At 50.0% G+C, this 21,337-nt stretch overlaps 1 protein-coding gene across 5 annotated transcripts; it reads right to left on the bottom strand.

The window, feature by feature from the left end:
* Positions 1–287: 287 nt before the first annotated feature.
* Positions 288–19,357, bottom strand: Sall4 (spalt like transcription factor 4). 5 transcript variants are annotated; one of them, XM_057780124.1, is made up of 5 exons: positions 19,233–19,357; positions 17,811–17,815; positions 5,941–8,310; positions 4,406–4,686; positions 288–2,157 (listed from the first exon to the last, which is right to left on the bottom strand). In XM_057780124.1, exons 1-5 carry the CDS (start codon positions 19,355–19,357, stop codon positions 1,735–1,737), a joined length of 3,204 nt encoding a protein of 1,067 aa, XP_057636107.1. In that variant the 3' UTR covers positions 288–1,734. The 5 variants fall into 5 exon arrangements, with proteins under 5 accessions (XP_057636107.1, XP_057636108.1, XP_057636106.1 ...); XM_057780125.1 differs by having other exon boundaries at positions 7,261–8,310; XM_057780123.1 differs by lacking the exon at positions 17,811–17,815 and having other exon boundaries at positions 19,237–19,357.
* Positions 19,358–21,337: the final 1,980 nt, after the last annotated feature.

The raw sequence follows: 21,337 nt of genomic DNA, 5'->3' as shown, positions 1-21,337 counted from the left end.
AGCACCAAGCAGCAGGCTGACTCTTGTGCCCCCGCCCCACCCCACACACAGAGGTCCAGGATGGACCCAACCACATGCACTTCTGACACTTAAGGGCCAGGGGAGTGCTATGCCAGCAGAACATACCAGAGCGGGGGAAAAAAAACTTACACACAAACGTGGTGGGAGAAAAAAAAACATTCAAAGTTTATTTTCGGACAGACAGCTTCAGCAGGTAAAACTACAGCGTAGCTCACACATTCATTCACAGGGTGTGAGAAAGCCACGGCTGGTGTGTTCTCTGTAACAATATCCACTTCACAGTGTAAACAGCTGAACAGGAGAACCAGCGAACACTCACTTATTACAGGCTTCATGTACAATCCCAGAAGGAAAGGCACAACTTGGCGCAAAAAAAAAAAAAGTTTTGGATCCTAAAATCAGGTGCAACAGCAGAGGAAAGGAAGCTGGCGGACGAGCCCCCATCCTCATTTTGGCAATGGCATTCCACAGGGCAGGAAGAAATCTACCCAGGAGCTTGTGAAAAGTCCCTCCTCCCCCATTAAACCATCAGAACACTGTTACAACAGCTGCTCAAAATTATTATACGCACAAAAAAATGTAATTTAAAAAAAAGAAAAGGGCACAGCACCAACCAAGGGGACATCCTGAACACCTGGCCCTTTTCACCACAATAACTCTTAGGTTTAAGACCCGGGAATACTTTGCGGTCACCAAATAGCAAAACAGACCTTTTGGCTACAAAAATAAAAATACATGAGGTAGATAAATTAAAGTCCTCACACCCAAGACTTGCCTGTCTCGACGTTACAATCTTCACAAGAGGGAGGGTGGCGTGAAAAGTCTTCAAGACTCGGGACAAGGAAATTCAAACAGAGAGAGGAGCTACACGAGGACTCCCTGGTCCTGGTCCCGGAGGAGGGAACTGCAGTCCCACAATGCAACGGGCACCTGAGGAGCCACACGAAATCACCCGAGGTGCCCACTCTGGACCCCATCCACTCCAGGGTCTGGAAGAAGGTGATCTATGGGAGAAATGGGGAGCGGGCGGCACTCTTGGGGCTCCCAATCTTTTAAATAAGCAGCAGAGTAAGTGGTGGGCTCTCTCGGGAGTTTGTGGAGGGTGTCGTACAAAGGATGTAAGGTTCAAGGAAGTGGGCTAACTGGACCAGCTTAGTTGTGAGGTTTCTTCCTCCTGTCTCTGAAAGTACATTCATAAACAGAAGATGAGAATACAGGGTCGGGAGGCAGATAAGCCAGGTCCCCACAAAGATGTCCATTACCCGCATTAGTCGGCCGCCGTGGAAGCACACAGCACAGCACTCTCTCCCCTGGACTGTGGCGAGCTGTCACTTCCACTGTGGGCCAATTGCCCCAACTGTTTCACTTTGATACTGGTGACAGTCTTTGGAAACAGCCAGGAGGCCACACAAAGCTTCTAGGATACAGTTTGTCCCAAGGAACAAAGCTACTCTTCAAAACCCGCTTCTTTGCAAAACTTAAAAGTCTGTTTTGGTGGATTTTTTTTTCCTGTTTTTCAATTTTCCTCTTTTTTTGGTTTCTTTTTTTCTTTTTTGGGAAGCAGCATAGCAACGGTGAGATTGTAGGACTGCCCAAGGCTGTGGTCATAAGCGTAAACATCACTTGTGTATCAGGAAGGGAAGCAGGAGATGGTCAAGGAAACTAAAGAAGGAAGCAGATCAGATCTCTCTCCAGCTGCACGCCCCGCCCCCCTTAGCTGACTGCGATCTTGTTTTCTTCCAGAAAGTGGGGAAACTGGTGCTTGGCCACACCATCAGGAACAGCAGGCTTCTCCATGTTCCCGCCCACAGCCGACTGAGAGCCATCGAGCTTGGAAAGCGTGGCATTGCTTACCACAGAGCTGGCCCCCAGGGACACGGGCAGGGTGGGGATGCCTCCGCTCTGGATCACAGAGATCTCATTGGTCTTCATGGCCAGGCCCCCATTGAGGACACTGGTATACTGGTTCCACGTGGTGGGGTCCACACTCACGGCTGCTGGGGGAAGGAGTTCCTTAGGGAACATCTCGGGCACTCTCTTTCCCTCGGAGCCTAGCACAGCCATGCTGTTCTCTACGGCCAGCTTCCTGCCCCGGCGGGCAGAGTTATTATTGGCCCCATGTGTCATGTAGTGTACCTGTGGGGGACAGCAAAGAGAGGGTTTCATCAGATAGAGTCCCCTGCCTGTTCGAAAGCCTAAGTCAGCCTCCACGTGGGTGTTCGCCTCCATAAAGTGTATACCATCCAACCTTCAGAATACACTTTTTCTTAGAAACTGCACCAGGGGTGGTAGACAAGTTTGAGAGGGAGGAGGGCCTTGAGTTCAAGGGCAGCCTGGGCTACATAGTAAGACCTTGTATCAAGCCAGAAAAATAAACTCAGGTGTCTGACGGTTTAAGAGGATTTTTGTGCATGTATTGGGGAAAGGGGTGAGGGGACATCTTTGGCCAACGCCCCTACCAACATTAATAAGGGTAGGGAATACTCTCCAGCCACATCTGCCTAGCCATCCATGGGTGCATTTACAGAAATGCTTACACGAGACATCATGCAAGTGTTCATGTCTGAGCTAACAAACCTGTTACTGAGTAGCAGTGACGTGGAAAAGCTCTGTAAGCAGACTGTCCACATTGAGGTTCTTGCCTTCGTGTTATTGTTACTTTACCCCCACTGTGAGGTAAAGGACAGGTGTGCCTCTCATTACATGTCAATCTCACAAATATGCAAATGGAATATTACTTAAAAGGTGATTTAAGCCAGGTGGTGGCGGTGCTCAATCCCAGCACTTAGAAGGCAGAAGCCAGCGGATCTCTGTGAGTTAAAGGACAGCCTGGGCTACACAGAGAAACCCTGTCTTGAAAAACAAATAATAAACCAAACAATAACAAAAAAGACAAGTCTCTCTGATATTGAATACTCCCCACCCCTACACCTTCACCTCCAAAGTACTGCAACTACCAAGCCTGGTTTAGAATGTGCTGGGGACACCCCAAGGACTGTACGAATACTAGGCAAGCACCTCAGGACCAGCCACACCCCGGCACCAATGAGTCTGTAGACCAGACTGGCCTCGAACTTGCAGAGATCAACCAGCTTCTGCCTCCCAAGTGCTGGGATTAAAGGCGTGCACCGCCACTACCACCTGGCCAGTCTTAAACTTTTTTGGAAGAGCAGGAGATCAGACAGAGACTCCTGAAATAAGCCAGTGTCTCCAACACCAAGTGGTGAGAGGCATCTCACGCAGGTGCTGAGAACTGAACTCGGTTCTCTGCAAAAACAGAAAATGCTTTTAGCCCTGAGTTATCTAATATACTGGGATTACAAGTGTGACTCGCCACAATGCTTGGTGTGACTCACACCAACCTCAAGAGCATCACAGTTCAGAACTAAAGAGGATGGAGCGGTTAGGAGCACTTGCTACACTTGCAGGGCCTGAGTTCGACTCCAGAAGCCACATGGGAGCTCAGACACATCAATTACCTGATTGACAACTTTCCTCTGACCTCCATTAGAACAAGGCACAGCCGTGGTGCATACATACATGCAGGCAAAACACTTGTACCCACAAAAGAAGACGGCTAGGTATGGTGGCTCACACCCATAATCCCAGCAGTCAGGAGGACCATGAGTTTAAACCAGCCTAGGCTACACGAGACACAATACAGTTGGGCATGGAGTGGTGGCATGTGCCTGGAGTCTCGGGGCAGAGACAGGTGGATCTGAGTTCAAGGCCATTCTGGTCTACACAGGGAAACCCTGTCTGGAAAAAAAAAAACAAAACATAAAACAAAACTAGAAAAAGAAAAAAAAGAAACACACACAAATCAAAGACTAAGGCTAGAACTCAGCTGATAGAGTGCTTACCCAGCAATCACAAGACCCTGGGTTCTCAGCAAGACACTAAATAAAAACTAGGTTTGGTGGCAGTCTGTCACACTAGCAGTCAGGAGGTACCAGCAAGGTCACGAGTTCAAGCTCAGTGAGTTCAGGAGCCTGGAACACCTTTCTTCCCAAAACAAAAGCTTCGCGTGCTGACTGAGATGGAGCTGTGCCCCAGACTGGCTGGCCTGGAATTCACTGTGCCGACTAGGACTGCAGTAGGTTTTACCCTTTTTAGTGGTGCTGCGGCTGGAGGCCAGAGCTTGTAAATATTAACCCAACACTCTATCACTGTGCTGCACCCTAGCCCCTAACCCCTCCCCCCTTTTTGTAGCCTTAGCTGGCCTGGGAACTTGCTATGTAGATCATGTTGGCCCTCCAACTCAAGAGAATCCCCCTGCTTCTGCCTCTGGGATTGCAGTGTTCAAAATTAAAAGGCCAAGACACCATAAACTGGTGGATGTTTTCTACCCATAGAGGCCACAGTCCAATCCGTGAGAACCCACCTTCAGGTTGCCTTTAGTGGTGAAGGCTCTCCCACAGATGTTGCAGACGAAAGGTTTTTCACCTGTGTGTGTCCGCTCGTGGATCTGAAGGGCGCTGGCAGATGAGAAGTTCTTTCCACAGCGCGTGCAGCAGTGTTGCTTGGCCTGTCGGCGTGGCTGTGCTGCGAGCAAAGGTGCCATGCCTGAGGACATGCTGGAGGGTCCCACAAAGGTGCCAGGAACTTCAACTTTGACATAGGTGGGCTGGGCTCGGAGAAATGTTGACGGGATGCTGGTGCGACCTAATGGGGAGAGGCGGGAAGAGATCAACTTTTGTCATCTAATAGCCAACTCACTGTCTGAAACCCTCCACGACAATCGTCCGCTAGGCGAGCTGAGTAGCTCACGTAAATCACAGTTCAGCAGCAGCTTGCTTAGAAGTTTTTCAGTGTGTGTGTACATGTGGAAGTTCAACGGCAGCCTTGTTGTTCCTGTGAGCAACCAGCTCTTTGAGACAGGGTCTCTGATGGAACTAGAATATCAGCAGGGGGCTAGCTAGGCTACTGGCCCACGAGCTTAGTGATCTACCTTTCTCCCACCAGCTAACAGCGGTTACAAACACAGCATGTCTGGCCTTTTACATGGAGACCTGAACTCAGACTGTGAACTCAGCAGCGAGTGCTTAACCAATCACCAAGCTCACCTTTTTGAGTTCTTATTTACACAGAAAACAAAACTCAAACACTTAAGAAAATTTGCCCTTTTTATGGTGTAAAGTATGGGTAACAGAAGTATGCGTGCAGATAACACCCAAGTCTCGGAATAAGATATCATCTCAGCTACTTCATTGGGAAGTAGAGGCAGGAGGATCTGAGTTCAAGGTTTGCCTTGACTGTAGAATGAATTCAGGCTGGTATCCTCCCCAAACCCCTAAAAAAAAAAGTCAGATATGGTGGTGCATGCCTTCAGTCCCAGCACTTAAGAGGCGAGAAGGCAGGCTGATCAAGTCTGAAGTCATCCTGATCTACATAGTGATACCCTATCTGAAAAGAAAAACATCAAAAGGATGAAGGCTGGGAGGCTGTGGACCAGAGAAGGGGGGGCTAGCCTAGGTTAAAATCCCAGCAGTACAATGAAGTCATGTCACACCAAACCTAGGCATTTTCTGTGGTTCTAATGAGGTATTCTGGATCAATGGACATCACCTGACACATCTAACATAGGGATTCATACACGAACACTGTTTCAGAACTGGACCCTCAGTTCCAAGCAACTACTGCTTGATTTTCGTGGCCCAAACAGTGCCTACTTCCTCAAATATACCTACCCATGGGGTCAAAAGGGGGGGGGGGAACAAACCGAACATCCATGTTGTCCACATGACCCATGATAGAGTCTACCAAGTACTAGAACAGAGGCAATTAATTATCAGAGCCCTCTACCCAGAAGTACAGAATAGCTAATTGCCCTACAGAAATGTCAAGTTCAACCCAGGCTCTTTTTTTGGTGACCTCGAGCCCAAAAGGGACATTAAGTGAAATCCAAAGCTGCATCACCTTCCATGTCAATGCGGCAGCTCTCGATGCCCTCGGTCTTGTTCACCTCAGGAGACCGGGACTTGACGCTTTCTGCTTGGCTATTGGCAGGGGACACCGCCTGGAAGCACATGGTTTCCGCGGCCTCTGGGCTTCGGCTCTGACATTCCTGCTCACCCACGAGTGAGGACGAGTCATTGGTCAAGCAGTTGTCACTCTCCACCGGGCCGTTTTCTCGGCTGCTCTGTCGCTGCAGGACCAGAGGGGGAGGAGCCCCTTTCCCCTGATTATCCAGGGAAGCCATCACAGAAAAGCCCAGAATGGGCGACACCAGGTGGGCACTGGGAACTGATGCGGAGACCTTGGCAGAGCCACCGGGGACATCCTGGGAACAGACGCCATCTGCTTCAATCCTTTCCACTGTGTCTTCCTGGCCAAGAGCACTGGCATTGCCATTCTCGCCCATGACCATGGGCTCAGGACCGGTAAAGTCACAGGGGCTTTCTGGCAGGGGCGTGTTAGGGATCTGGCCACCCATGTGCATTCGGATGTGCTGCTGTAAGAGGACGGCGTTGGTGAACTTCTTCTGGCAGATGGGGCACGAATGTTGTGTCTTTACAGCGGTGTTGTTGGTTCGGTGAACCCCAAGGTGTGTCTTCAGATTGCCTTTGGTGGAGAAGGCCCGGCCACAGACCTTACACTGGAAGGGTCTCTCCCCTGTGTGGGTCCGGTAATGCATCTTGAGGGAACTCTGACAGCTGAGTACCCGGTGACAAATGAGACATTCGTTGGGGTCGGCAGTGGTCTTGTCAATGTTCTCCACGAGTTGCTGCAATTTCAGAGTCTCCGACCCTGACTCTGGGGTCCCACTCCCCTGGAAGCCCCCAACCCTTGTGGGATTGTGCACCAGTCCCACCCCGAGTAGTGGAAGTCCCACCTCACTTTCCGGAGAAGGCCCTGGCTGCATGTCATTGGGCAAGGAGCCACCCATGAGGTCCTTGGGATTGGGCCCCTGAGGGAGCTTCTGAGGTAGCCCTATGGGAGGGGTTCCCAAGACATGGACAGGCTCGGTGTCTACAGAGAGACTCGATTCATCTACAGGGATGGGGACAGAGAGTGCATAGGGGGGGCCGGTGCCTGGTGTCACTTTGTCCTGGAATTCAGCAAACAGCTGCGGGTTTGCCTTCACCTGAGGGTGTCGATGGAAGTGTACCTTGAGGTTGCCCTTGGTGGTGAATCGGTGACCACAGACAGAGCACACGTAAGGTCTCTCTCCGGTGTGGGAGCGGAGGTGGATCTGCAGGGAGCTATCGGTCCCGAAAACCTTGCTACAGTACTTACACTTGTGCTTGCCGAGGATGGCTTCGTCCTTGGCCTTGGCATCCAACGCAGACGCAGAGATGTTTGGGGGCTTCCCCTTTCCTTTCTTGGACGGGTCGAGTGCCACAGTGGAGAAGGGGCTCTGAAGAAGCACAGAGCCGGGGGTCTGAGGTAGCAGGGCACTTGGAAGGCGAGACATGAAGTTGGGGAGAACCCGAGTTCCTCCATCAGGCTTCAAGGCGAAGGGCGGAAACCCTGAGGACAAGGAGCTGGCTGCTGAGGGGACACTGGCATGAGGTAGCTTGGCTGGTTTCAAGGCATCTAGAGACAGGGCCGGGTTTGAGGATTTCTGGCTGAGCAGAGCCACAGCAGCAGACACCTGCTGGGATACGGACACCTGCTGAGACACATGGTTGCTTAAGGCCTTCAGAGTGTCCGCACCGGCCACTCCGGAGTGGAGGGCATGTGCGGCCCACATGTTCACCTGGACGCGGATTTGTTCTGTGAGTTGGATCTGCTGGAGCTGCTGCTGCTGCAGACAAAGGATCTGCTCCAGGACCCACGGGATGCTGTGGGCAGCTGGCACGGGTGCTGCAGGGGCATCCACACTCCGCTGGTTCACTGCCACCTTGGTACCACGGAGCGCCTGCAGAGTCACGTTGGTGTTGGCCACTTTGCCTTTGGGTAAATAGCTTATGTCTTGGGGTGTAGGTGGCAGGGCATTCTCTGTCTTTAAGTACAGGATGGAGTCCGTGCCCAGCTTTTCCTTCGAGTCCCCGGAGTGGCTGCTGCTGTCTGGGTGACTGTCCTTATTGCTTGGGCTGTCTGGCTGGTGGCTCAGGACACCTCTGGGGAAGTCGTCTGAAGGCACTGGCCCCTCACTGTCATTCATGATGAGGACAGGAGGATTTTTAGTGCAACCTTTCTTGTGTTCCAGGAACTCGGAGAAACTGAAGAACTCGGCACAACACTTGTCGCAGATGTGGGTCTCCTCCCGCCGGGGGCGCTTCACCAGGGCCGTGTCCTCCATCATCACCTCGTCGTCATTTCCTGGGGAGTTCACTGGAGCACCTGTGCAAGGAGAGAAAAGAGTGAGCACTCTGTCCTGAAAGGGGGCATGGAACGAAGTGACAGACAGACAGACAGGTCTCCATTATCACAGGTCCTGACTCATGAAGACTGTATGAGGGACCAAGTACTTACGGTCTGAATGACCTAAAACAGGGTGTAAGGAATTATGCCTCCCTAGAAGACACCACCAAGTCTCACACCCCATGCCTGTCAGGGTACACGACTTTGTCTAGATGAAGTCTTTAAGAGGCCCAGGCCGCCCCAAACCTGCTTTGTAGCTGAGGCTAGCTTTGAACTCCTAACCCTCCCTGCCTCTACTTCCAGAGAGGGCTGGGATTACAGGAGTCTGCTGAGAAACTATCTGAACACCAGTCAGAATGGCTTTGATTGAGAACACCAATGACAGATTATGCTGGAGAGGATGTGGAGTAAAGGAAACATGGGCATGGACGGAATCCAGGAGTTGTTGGGGGGAGTAGGGACTAATATTATTAAAATAAATTGTACACGTGTTTGAAATTTTCAAATAACTAATAAATATGCTGTGCCTGGCTGAGTGAGGCATCTGCTACTCGTGCAGGACTGGGGTTTGGTTCTCAGCACCCATGTGGCACCTCACAACCATCTATAACTACAGTTCCAAGAAATCTGATGACTTCTTTTGACCTGAGGGCCCTAGGAAAGTATGTGGTGCATATGCATACATGCGTGTGTGTGTAAATGAGTGTGTGGGTATAATATAAAATTGAGAAAGGCTTTCAAGGGGGTAACGGTAGATGTGTGGAAAGAAGGGATGCAGGCAAAAGGACACAGGAGTCATAAAAGACGACAGAAAGCTATTTTTTTAGTTTCAACCTGCAGGTTTTTTTTTTTTTTTTTTTTTTTTTTTTGGTTTTTCGAGGCAGGGTTTCTCTGTGGTTTTTTGGAGCCTGTCCTGGAACTAGCTCTTGTAGACCAGGCTGGTCTCGAACTCACAGAGATCCGCCTGCCTCTGCCTCCCGAGTGCTGGGATTAAAGGCGTGCGCCACCACCGCCCGGCTTTTTTTTTCATTTTTAATGCTGGATAAATGCACAAGGATGCACTGGACAGTGAAAGGGTAAAGCCTTGAGCAAAGCTGCACAGCTTCAGAATGGACGTTCTGACGTAGACAGTGGTTGAGATGCATAGGGTTTGGGACTAGGCAGGTATTGAGTGGTTTCCTTAAACAACTGTGTGATGTTTTTATTTGTGAGTTAATAAGAATAAGGTGATTTTACTTAAAAAAAATCTATTCTATGACAGGCATTTGTTGTAAAAAAAGAAAAAGGAAGGAAGGGAGGGAGGGAATTAACACCCAGGGCGAATGATGTCAACAAGAGACTTGGAGACCTGAATCTCAAAGTCACAGACTGGGAACTGGACAGGGTCTTTGGCAAACACATTAGGCTCAGTGTTTAGCATCACTCTAAGAGGAAGACTAGGGACCAGCAAGACAGGCACAGAGAATGGCACTACATGAAGACCAAGGAAGAGATGGAGTCGAGGGGCTTCACTAGGAACTACTGAAACCATCCACAGGAACCTTCAGTTTCCCAGAGCCTCGAGGAGGAACCCTGTCACCTCAATTCAGACTTTCCACACCTGTGAGAACGAGTCAAGGGCTGTCATCTGACCTGTAGAGTTGCAGCAATAACGGATACACAGCTATTTTATTATAGGATCTTACTTTGTAGTCCAGGTTAGCATTTAACTCACAGCAATCCTGCCTCGGCTTCCCAGGTGCTAGGATTGCAGCCATGTGCCACTACTAGATGGTTTGTTAAACCAATCCCCATCGATCCCCGGAAAGGCCAATAGAGGACAACCAATACCGAGGACATTGGAACTGGTCAAATCCTACCTGACCTCCTCCACGACCCAAGCAAAATGGAAGACAGTAAATCACATTTCAAACCAGGCAATGAGCACCCAACATCCAGGGGTAGCAGAAGTTTAAAGGTGCTGCTAACAAGACAACACCAATCCATCCCAGATTAGGCAAGCCTGTGCTATCAGGTACCTGGGAGGCTGAGGTAGAAAGATCATGAGTTCAAAGTCAGCCTGGGAGCTGGACCTTGAGGACCTTTAACCATAGCACTTGGGAGGCAGAGGCGGCCAGATCTCTAGTGAGTTCCAGGACAGCCAGGGCTACCCAGAGAAATGTCTCCAAAAAAAACAAAAAAATAAAAGGGAGTCTACGGCCACGCTCCTCCATCTGCTGCCTTTCGACTCCTAGGCATTAAACACAGAAGACGCAAGTTAGGAGAGTGCTCCACTTGGTCTTTTTCAATGTTAAGACAGTGCAAAAGCGATGCCTTCAACACCTGGCGTTCAGGATTCTGAATCCTTTCTCCCTTTATCATTTCTCTGTCGTCTGTGGCCACATGGATGGGTTTGCTCGTGCAGTTCCATGCATGGAAATCAGGACAACTTGTGGAACTGGTTCTCTCCTCCACCCCCTGGGATCAAGAGATTGGACGAAGCCAGCTGAGCCTAGAACATGTCTTCAATATTGTTTTCTGAGAGCCTCACAGAGGCCAGCCTGATCCTCATCCTCCTGCCTCTTCTTCCCAGAGTGCAGGATCTACACATTTGGAGGGGAGGGTTACTACGGTGTCAACTCTCACATGCTGGGGAAGCACCTAGCACCGCGCCGCAACCCAGCAGAGCCACGGTTTTGACTGATGTGACTGCCAAGTTCAATCTAGCACAGCCTTAATAAAACTCTCAAGTGTTACTGATTTTGGACCAAGTGACAGGATGGTACATCGTGAGGCTCGTGTGGCTTGAGGGAAGGGACGGGACAACAGCCAAGGCACCAAGTCCTAAGTCCTGGACTTACACTTAAGAATGTTTATCAAGGGACTGGAGATGGCTCACTGGTTGAGAGCACTGGACCCAGGTTCAATTCCCAGCGCCCACGTGGCAGCTCCCAACTGTTTGTCACTCCAGTTCCAGGGGATCTAATGCTCTCCTCGCACCTGTGGGCACCGCACGTACATCACACACCACACACATAGACACACACCCCTTTGTAAGTAAGCCACTCAAACACAAAAGATTTTAAAAAGTCCCTACTTATAAATGTGATGCAACTAGGCCCTCAGCACAGACTTCAAGTCATGCCCCAAACATTACTCAGCAGGTTCTTTCCGCACTGAGAAGGGGACACTGGGGACATGTGTTAGGTCTTTCCCTGGTACATACAAGTCCTGTGACCACACTCTTCTCTCAGCAATACAGGGAAGACTAGGAGAAAAAAGGATCCGCTGACTAGGAAGCCCTGGAACAAGAACACTTTAATCCCAGAATAAGAAAGGCAGGGGCAGATTCATCTGTGAAGTCCAGGTCACCAGGACAGTAAGGACCAAGTAGAGAGACACTGCCCACTCTCACTCTCTCTCAAAAAAATAAAAAAAAAAAAAGTGAGGAAAAAAAACACCTGGGAATGTGGCTTAGTTGGCATGGGAGCACAATGACCAACTGCCCCCCAAAAAAAAAAAAAGTCACGTGATTGTACACTCCTAGAATACCAGGACAGCTCTTGCACCAATGCTGCTCGGTCAACCCCTTTTCAAGACTCAAGTATCAAATGGCTCAGTAGAGTGCTTATTCTTCTCCCAGGGGACCAGGGCTCAGTTCCCAGCACCCACGTAGTTGGTATACGGCTGTTAACTCTAGTTCAAGAAGATCCAACACCTCCTCCTCAAGCACCAGACATGAACAAACGTACTCAAAACAAAAACTGAAAATAGTAAACTAATCAGCTGTTAGGGGCGGCGCACGCCTTTAATGCCTTTAATCCCAGCACTCAGGAGGCGGCCACAGGTGGATTATCTGAGGTAAACGCCAGCCTGGTCTGCAGAGTGAGTTCCAGGACAGCAGGGCAACAAGAGAAACTCTGCCTCTAAAATATTTTTTAAAAAATTAAACAGCCGGGCAGTGGTGGTGCATGCCTTTAATCCCAGCACTCGGGAGGCAGAGGCAGGCGGATCTCTGTGAGTTCTACGCCAGCCTGGTCTACAATAGCTAGTTCCAGGACAGGCTCCAAAGCCGCAGAGAAACTCTGTCTCGAAAAACAAAACAATAACTAAATAAATAAATAAATAAAATTTAAAGGTATTTTTTAAAATTCCCTAGAGGTAGAGGTAGTAGGTACAGGGAGGTAGGTAGCCATGCGTGGAAACGCAAGGCTTCCCTGACAGCTCCTCAGCAACAGATCTTGGTCTACAAGTTTCCAGTTATACAGACGAAAATGAGAAAAATTACAAAGACTGGCTCTTCAGTGCCGCTGACGATGCTATTGAGTGCTTTCACCTGAGAGAAAACTATATACTCAAAAACAACTTTGTCTTCTCTAGGAGAACTGCACAAGAGTTTTCCTTGCTGTTTGGTTTTGGTTTTTTGAGAGCGTTTCTCTGTGTAGCCTGGCTGTCCTGGAACTCGCTCTGTAGAAGACAGGGCTGGCCTTGAACTCAGGTCTGCTGGCTTCTGGCACAGAAAGGGTGCCCCACCAAGCCTGGCTGCAGACTTTTTAGGGTTGTTTGAACAGGAGTCCCATAGGCCACACTGGCCCTGAATTCACTACAGTCCAGGCAGCCTCAAACTCAAGTCTCTGCCTCAACCAGGATTATAAGAATATTTCAGCACTTCAGGCTTTGCCCAAGAATTTTTTTGGGGAGAAAGGAAATTTTTTGAAAGGGAGGAAACAGGCTGGGCAGGGCGTGTCAAGACATAATGTCTACAGGGGAGTAAAATTTTGCCTCCTAGACAGGGTCTGAGGGCCTGGGGTGGGAAACTGTAGACCAAACTGGCCTTGAACTCAGAGAGGCAGAGTGCTGGGATTAAAGGTCCACCATCACCAAAAGGTCCAACCAGGGCGCAAACGCTCCCAGTGAAGTCTGGGTCTCCGTTCTGTCTTCCCACAATCACCCACTCCGGAAACCACTAATGTCTTGCACAGATCATCCCGTTTCTTCTCCTCAGGCTGGGTCAAGAGTCCCAGACTGCCCTGCTCTCCAACCCTGCATCCAGATGACCTTAAAAATCTGAGCTCCAGCTTCCAGCTCTCTGGTACTAGAAAATGCTTGAAACACCACATCTAGTTTTAAGGTTTCTGAAAGGCTGAAGATGCTTAGCTTCATGCACGCTGGGCAAGCAATCTACCAAAAGGACCCCCATCTACACCCCCATCTGTCTTTATATGTCGCTAACTAGACCACCTTTGTAGTCAGGCCATTGACGTACCCTTGAACCCATTTTGCAGATGTATACACTTAGGCTCGGTAACCACAGAACTAAGTAACCACAGCTATTTCTTAAAACTTAACTGCACCAGTTTCTGGGCAATTTCTCCATTTCTCACGTCATTCCTCCTGACGTGTTAGCACGAGTGTTTCCTGACCTCGTACATACCAAGAACCAGACTCCCCCGATTCTAAAGCAGGCATTTGAAAATTCTGTTTTGAGACAAGGTCTTCTTTGAACTCACTTAATAGCTCAGGCTGACTCCTGCCTCAGTTTCCCAAGTACCGGCATTTATTATAAGAGTGCACTACTCTGGGCAGTGGTGGGTGGCACACACCTTTAATCCCAGAGGTAGGTGGATTTCCGTGAGTTTGAGGCCAGCCTGTTCTACAAGCGCTAGTTCCAGTTCAGCTAGGGCGGTTACACAGAGAAACCCCATCTCAAAAAAGGGGGAAAAAAAAGTGCACACCACACCCCACTCTAAGGCAGCAGTCTTAACCTGGAATCCATTAAGCTCACCTAAGATTTACCATTTCTTTCCGTTGGGGATAGTATTAACAGCACCTCAGACTGTCATAACCAGACTCTCTGAATGTTACCAGAGGGTGCTATGGCTCTTGCACTTTCTGGGTAACTGAGGCAGTTGGCTGGCAGATAGGATACCAGACCTGCCATTTTATTTTAAAAAAAAAAAAAGGTACACATTACTGCAATAGTCCCCTAGTATCGGTAAAGGGGGAGGACCCTGTAGACACCAAAGCCAGAGGTTGAGGGTCCTATCTGTTACTACCAACTCACCCTCCGGTATGACCCCCACCCCCACACTGGGCAGGAAGGGATCTCCCACTGAGCAGTATCTCCAACCCCCAAACTTTAATCTCCAGGATTTAGTGTACCCACCTGCAATGCAAATACTATGTAAATAGTTCTGAGACTGCATTGTGTAAGGGAGAAACATCCAGAAACAATAGCCAGCATGGGGTCATCTTTGCCACGTTGAAGAGTCTTGAGCGGGAAAAGATAAGGACTAAACGTCTGTTTGCTGGTCACTGCACTTTGCTCCCTAAAATTCTGTGCCCTCTCAGCATTCGGCTGAGGAGGGGTCTATGACACAAAAGGTTAAGCGCCTCGATCCAGGAGGATCCCCCAGTGATAGACAGTCAGGATGCCAACTGCCTTCACTACTGTATACACAAGCCCCAAAGCTACCACAGGCCCAAAGCCACCGCAGCCCCTCTCCCTCCTGCCTGGCTGCTCACAGCACCAGCATCACCCACCTAAAACTGCAGCCTAAAACTGTTTGCTTAAGCAGTAAAAAACCACCTCGGCCATACCACCGTCGGCAAACAGTGGGACCAGTATCTGCAGGAGGAGTATCTGTCAGGGACAACTGCTGGCTACGCACAAGTCAGCCTGAAGGGAAGGAAAGCCAAAGTCCACAGGGAGAGCGCCAGCAAGCAGGGCTTCCATCCCCCACCCCGAATTTGAGGAATGTTATCTCTCCAGCATCTAGTTATCCAGTAAAGTTGGAAGAATGCAGTAAACCCAGCAGGGGTCTTAGATTCAATCTCGGGCCAGATGGATGGAAAATACCCTGACTATTGTATAGGAAGAAAGCTAATCAACCAGGAGGCCAATCCCTGGCCGGAGACACTCAAACAGTTAAAAAATAAAATAAGATCTGTATATCTCGATAAAAGCCTGGCGACTCAGGGTTTGCTTATCTGTTACCGGTCCTGTATTAGAAGAATGACAATGAGCAGCTTACCTAAGGAACCCAGTATCTCAGACCCAGCCCTACCTCCAGGATAAGTGCTTACCAAAAAACAAAAAGGAATTATGTCTCTGGGTATTATTGACCCAGCTGTAAGGGCTTAAAAAAAAAACCTGTTTCACATAGCAAAGCTTTGAAATCTACATGTAGAGGTAGAATTTGACCTAATATTATGTCTCTAGTTAATCAAAGAATCCACAAAAATTAAAAGCAGTCATGGATCGAAGTTCAGGGGCCCCATGGAAGATTGGAAATGGCAAAGGGGAGAGCAACAGGAATGGTCAAGACAGTTGCCACCACATCTACAACCGGAGTCAGATCAGTTGGCCTACTCCACATGCACCTTGTGGCAGCACAGAAGAGAAAAAATGAAATTTTTTAAGTAAGGGAGGCTCTGTCCCCTCCTGCCTCAACTGGAACAAGCTTGCACACACCAAAAAAGCAGAAGTCTGTCTCCATCCTCTCCCACAGCTTTAATACATGCAGGTGTGTCTGTTAAAAATAATACAGATTAAAGTGATAATGGTTAGTAACCTCCTGAATTCAACTCCTTTCTTTTCAAATCACATGCCCCCGAGAAATGAACCCAAATTGTTTTAGTTCTGAGTTGTTTCCTGGGGGTCCCTTCCTACACACCTTCTAAAGGCAATTTGGAAAGTCAAAGGGGGGCTGCCTATAGTGGCAGATGCTTCCAATTCCAGAAGTTGGAAGCAGAGCCAGGAACATCACATCACAACTCTGGAGGAAGCTGGGATGGTTAGGGCCACGAAGGTGCCATGGCTACCCAGACAGACCCTGTGCGGAGGGAAAAAAAGGAAAATGGCTAAGCCAAATCAGTTTCAAGCACTAACCATGGTTGCCTCTCACAAAGGAGACCATCCCATCACCAACTGTTCTGGGACCATCAACAAACACCCCCATGGATTCAAAGAAAGCTAGAGTCAAGTTGGAGGAAAACCACAGACCAAGCCATGCCACCAGGAAGCCTCCATTAACTTTCCAGTGGGTAAACTTCCAAAGCTACTTCAGTCTTGAGACTGAACAGCAAGGGCTTGCAAAGTCCCTGCCTGGGGTCTGGCACACAGCATGTTCCCGTTTCTAAAACTAGTATAAATACCTTGAATAGTTTCCGATCACACTCCCAATACACAATCTGCTTCTACAGCACATTTTCACTGCCAGTGTACACAAGTACCCAAAGCTGGCTGGGCGGGTGGGGGATAATACCCCTCGACAAGGCTACACCCAGAACGGAATGCTGACCGTCTTCCAAATCTTGCCAAAATTCTTTTCTCCAAAATCTCATTTGACACTTTACATCCAAAAGGCGGAAATGCTAACCATGCCTCAGCTGCCCAAAATGTTCCCCCAGCCCCCTACTAAGATGGGACCCTGCTAACCCCCCATCGCCAATGACAAAGTATCGTTTACTGGCGGCTGAGCATCATTGAGGGTGAAGGAATGCATTTTACATGCAATTTAATGAATAAAAAAGGTCGTGTGCAAATTACAGCCCCTCCCCCTTTGGAGAGTTCTAAATTCGCTTGAAACTTAACTAAAGCCCAGCGCAGGCAGGTCAACAGAGGCTGGAAACTGGAGCTAAATTACTAGAAACCTGGGAATCGTAATAGCTGAAGGTTGTAATCCAGTTTAGCACAAAGGGCATTTGGAACCCTTTTGAGAAAATGCTAATTTTCCTTTAAGGACTGTGAGCCCCCTCTCCTCGACCACCTGCGGATTTTTTGATCTGCTAATTATCGCCCGGATTTCATTTTCTTAGCTCAAAAACTGCATTCTCCAATGAACTGACCAAGAGGGATCTAGAAGCTTCGCGGTATAGATTATAATCTAAATTTATCGATACTGAGCCTGATCCCAAAATGCAATCATTAAAAAAAAAAAAAAAAGTTTTTTCCCAAGCCATAAGGGGAAAGAGGGCTCCCCAAATCCTTTCTAAGAATTCTTGGCGAAGACTCCCAGGCACAGGAAGGTAGGGATCCCGCAGAGATTCCCCGGGTGCAGATCTCGGGGCCCAGCTTGAGTCACTCACCAGGTGTGTGCCCCTATTCGCACATGACCGGTCTCCAGAGGGCGCCCGAGCGCTAAGTGGTGGGGCTCCGACCGCGGGTGATCCGCAGAAAACGCTTCCCAAACCGCGGTGGCAGCGCGCGCCCAGCGGCCTCAGGGCGCAGCCAGGTTAAGCGCGACTCCAGCCAGCGGAGATTTCGGGAAGCCCTTCAGTAGCAAGCTACCCCTCCATGCCCCCAGAAAGTCAACCATTACCCAAAGCAAAAAAAAAAAAAACCCACACTAGTATGCGCTCACCCCCAATAGAGGTGGGGGGGATGGGAGGTCATCTCAGGACCAGGGGAGGGGTCAGGGCCGGGAGCTCGCCCCTCCTCTCCCGAGGAAGCAGGCGGGCTTAGGGTTAACCCTTTTGTTCCAGGTGGACCAGGCGACCCAGCCTCTCCTCGGTCCTCCCCCCCCACACCAGCTCTCCTGGCCAAGGCACAAAGAGTCCATCCCCCAGCTGCAGGGCCCTAGGATGTGGGATGCTCCGACACCCCAAAACTCACATCCGCGACCAAGTAACGACCTTCCATTTGCCCTGAGGGGGGAAAAATCAGCTGGGTGGAGGTCACTGAACTTTTGATAAACTCGTAAAGTTGCGGGGAAGTACGATCGCACGCCCGAGAAAGCCGGAGCGTCCGAGTGGAGCGCGCAGAGTCCGCCGCTGCCGTGCACCGCCCACCAAGCGCGGAGAGCTGTAATCTGGCGGGAGACCCAGGGGGACCCCCCCTCCCCCACGTTCCCAATTTCTCCGGCGACAGTCCGGCGGGTAGGGGCGAGGGGCTGGTGGAGACCGGCTGGGAAGGCGCTCGCCCGCAACTGGGGCCGCGCCGAGGTCCTGAACTCCGCGGAGGCGCGGGCCGGGTCAACCGCAGCCCGACCTCTCCCCTTTCACCTCCCGGGCGTGTGCTGAAGCCGTGCCGCCCGAGGGGTCCGTGCAAAAAATAAATAAATAAAAGAGGGTGCGTTCCGGCGGGGATGACCACGCACCCGCCACCCGGGCCCCAGCCGGCACCCTCCCGCTGGCCGCGGTTATTTTTAGATAGTCGGAAATCAAAGATGGCTGGAGGTCAGGCCCCGAAAGGTTAGGGCGAGGATCGGCAGCAGGCGGCGTAGCCCCCGGGGAAAGGCGGAAAGCAAAAAAAAAAAAAAAAAAAAAAAAAAAACGAAATACCTAAAATTACGAAAAAATAAAATAAAAGCTCCCAACAGAGCTAAACCGAGTAGCCTCCCCCGCCCTCTGTGCTGCGCGGGTGGCCCGCACCCCGGCCTGGGGGTGGGGAGAGGTCGCGCCCCCTCCCCCCACTCTGCCTGGGAGGGGCGCGTACAACAGATCGCCCTCCTGGGGGGGTCCCCTAGAGGTGCGCCCCTCCTCCTAGAGGCCCCCAAGGGGGTGGAAGAGAGGGTGGGAAGACTTGGGGGTCTCTTTCTTTTAAAAGCGGCGCCACCGGAGACGGGAAAAAGGCAAGGCTAAGTTACCGTGTGTGGGGGGGTGCTTGTGTATCAAGGCGAGGGAATCAACTATGGAACTGAGGACAAGGAGAATCAAGCTGGTGGGAGAGTGAGGCAGAAAGAAAATGGGAGGCCAACTTTGCAATAAGAGGGAGAGAACTGGGGTAAACTTTCTTGGGGGGGGACCTGAGGCTCCCTCCTTCCGACCCTCTCCGTCTCTCCTTTCCCGGAACGGAGTCCGGGATCCCGGTTCCAAAATCTGTTCCGGGAGCCCGCGCCCTCGAGGGACACACCGCGGTGCTGGGAGCGCCCTCCGGGACGCACGGACAGACGGGCGCACGGACGGGACCGCAGCTGCACTCACCCGGTTCCTCCGCCGCCGGCGCTTCTGCGAGGTCGGGGCTCGGCTGCTGCTGCAGCGGCTGCTCGCCCAGGCCCTCCTCCGAGTTGATGTGCTGGGGCTTCGCCTGCTTGCGCCTCGACATGGTGCGCGCATCGGGGCGCCGGGAAGAGCCCTGGTGACTTGCCACCAATTCCTAGAGTTGGGAAATTTTACCCCCCTTCGGCCGGAACGCGCATGTCCCAGTAATTATTATTATCAATAATGCATTGCGATTTATCATGAGCCCTGACAGCTGATTGGCCTGGGTCCAAGACCTCAGAGATCATTTAAATAAGCCCTCATTGATCAGGGAGGGGCGAGGCATGCTGGGCCTTGTAGTCCGGCCCTACATGTGACAAAGGCGTGTTCATCAGGGAAGCGTAGCTAATTAGCATCCGGGCTCAGATTGGCAGGGGCGTGGACCGGCTCGGAGGGGACCATCCTCGCGGCCACTGTCCTAGTGTTGGGAAGAGAGAAGAAAAAGCTGGGGAAATCTGTTTATTGCAAACCAGGGCCGGACATGAAAGTTCTAGAACCGATGTGTCTTGGTAATGCGCTCCAAAAAAATTACTGAAGTAGTTCACGTGGTTGATAACTACCAGCTGAAAAAAGAAGGTCTCTCCCTTCACAGAAAAATACTTCGGTTCAGTTTTTACCTCTAAACCCAACCTGACCGGAGACTCGAGTCCCTTTCCAGGTTTTTGATTGAAAATTTTAAATTGCTTTTGGAAGGCTGCCGGAGTGGCCGGTGGTACGGGCGGCCTTCTGCCCATCCCAACTCTTCAAGCTACAACCCCCCCCCACCGCCCAACACACACAATTTCACACTTCGTCCCCACCACGATTTGCGTCGGGATTAACATTCACGAGCGTGGGTTTGTTATTACCGTGTAAACTTTCTGAATTTTAGAAAGTACTTCAGCCCCTGTCTGCTAACTGTAGAAAGGACAGATTAAAAGCAAAGTTGAGCATAGATAATTCCAGAATAGCGAGTATTTGCGGTTTCAGTCTGCTGTGGGAAAGAGTGGGCGTCCTGAGGTACCTGGGTGTTTGTACTCACTGGTCACTAGGACATTTTGCAATGCAAGACCTCGTAACAAAAAAGACCACTTCCGTTAAGAGGTTGTAGGTTCCTGATGCAGGGATGGCATGGAATTTTCTAAAGGGGCGTGTATGAATATAAAATTATACTTTACAAATCTCATAAATTTAATTGAATAGATCCCTTACACAACTTATGAGCTCAGTGGTGAAGGCGTATTCAGCTTTCTGTGGTGACCCTGTGAGACCTCTGGATATGTGGTTCCTTATTTGACGTTTCTGTCCTTATTAGGGTCTGGGCAGACACCAGCCTTTCCTCAGTCTTTGTGCTTGGTGTTTTGTTTTTTGTTTGTTTGGGGGTTATTATTATTATTAGCTGTTTGTCAAGTTTGCTGTTTCTAAGAAGCTGATGAGGGAGGAAGGGGGAATAAGAGCCTGGCCTCATGAGCATTGAGCATGTTCACCTGAGCCTTTGGACAAACCAAAGCTGAATAAATCAGCTGGAACACGATTTTAATATGAGTAGCTATGGATAAGACCTTATAGAAGAAACGCCTGACTTCCAATTTTGACCAGTCTTCTGGAACATGTTTTGAATTATTTGGAGGATGCCATCTAAAACAAATAAGACAGCCCTCTTGCAAGCCAGGGTGCAGCTGGCAGGGAAGAATTCGTTTTCATGTTACATAAAAGCTCTCAGGATTCTGATACTGAGTCAGAAGGCAGATTAACACCTGCTTCTGCCTAATCTGCTGATATTCTCAACACCTTTCTGGGAAGGGAACCGAGCAGGCGTAGCCATTCAGAAATCTAAAGGAATGTACAGTTTATAGCTCAAGAAAGATGAGCCAGCCCTTTAAGGAAAGCGTCGTGTGATATAATTCTCTCCTTTATCTTGCTAGTGATCGTTAAAGCATGGCAATCATATTTGCCTGAGAATGAGGTGGGACCATTGGGCCATTTCAATTGACAGTGATCCTGACTGATGATAATTTTCAGAAGGCTGAGGCAGAGAGACCTCAAGTTTGAGGGGAGCCCTTGT

Source organism: Chionomys nivalis, chromosome 9 (genome assembly GCF_950005125.1).
Source record: "Chionomys nivalis chromosome 9, mChiNiv1.1, whole genome shotgun sequence".
In the NCBI taxonomy this organism is placed as follows: Eukaryota; Metazoa; Chordata; class Mammalia; order Rodentia; family Cricetidae; genus Chionomys; species Chionomys nivalis.
The sequence above is the reverse complement of the archived record's forward strand: the minus strand, read 5'-3'. Positions and strand labels throughout refer to the sequence as shown.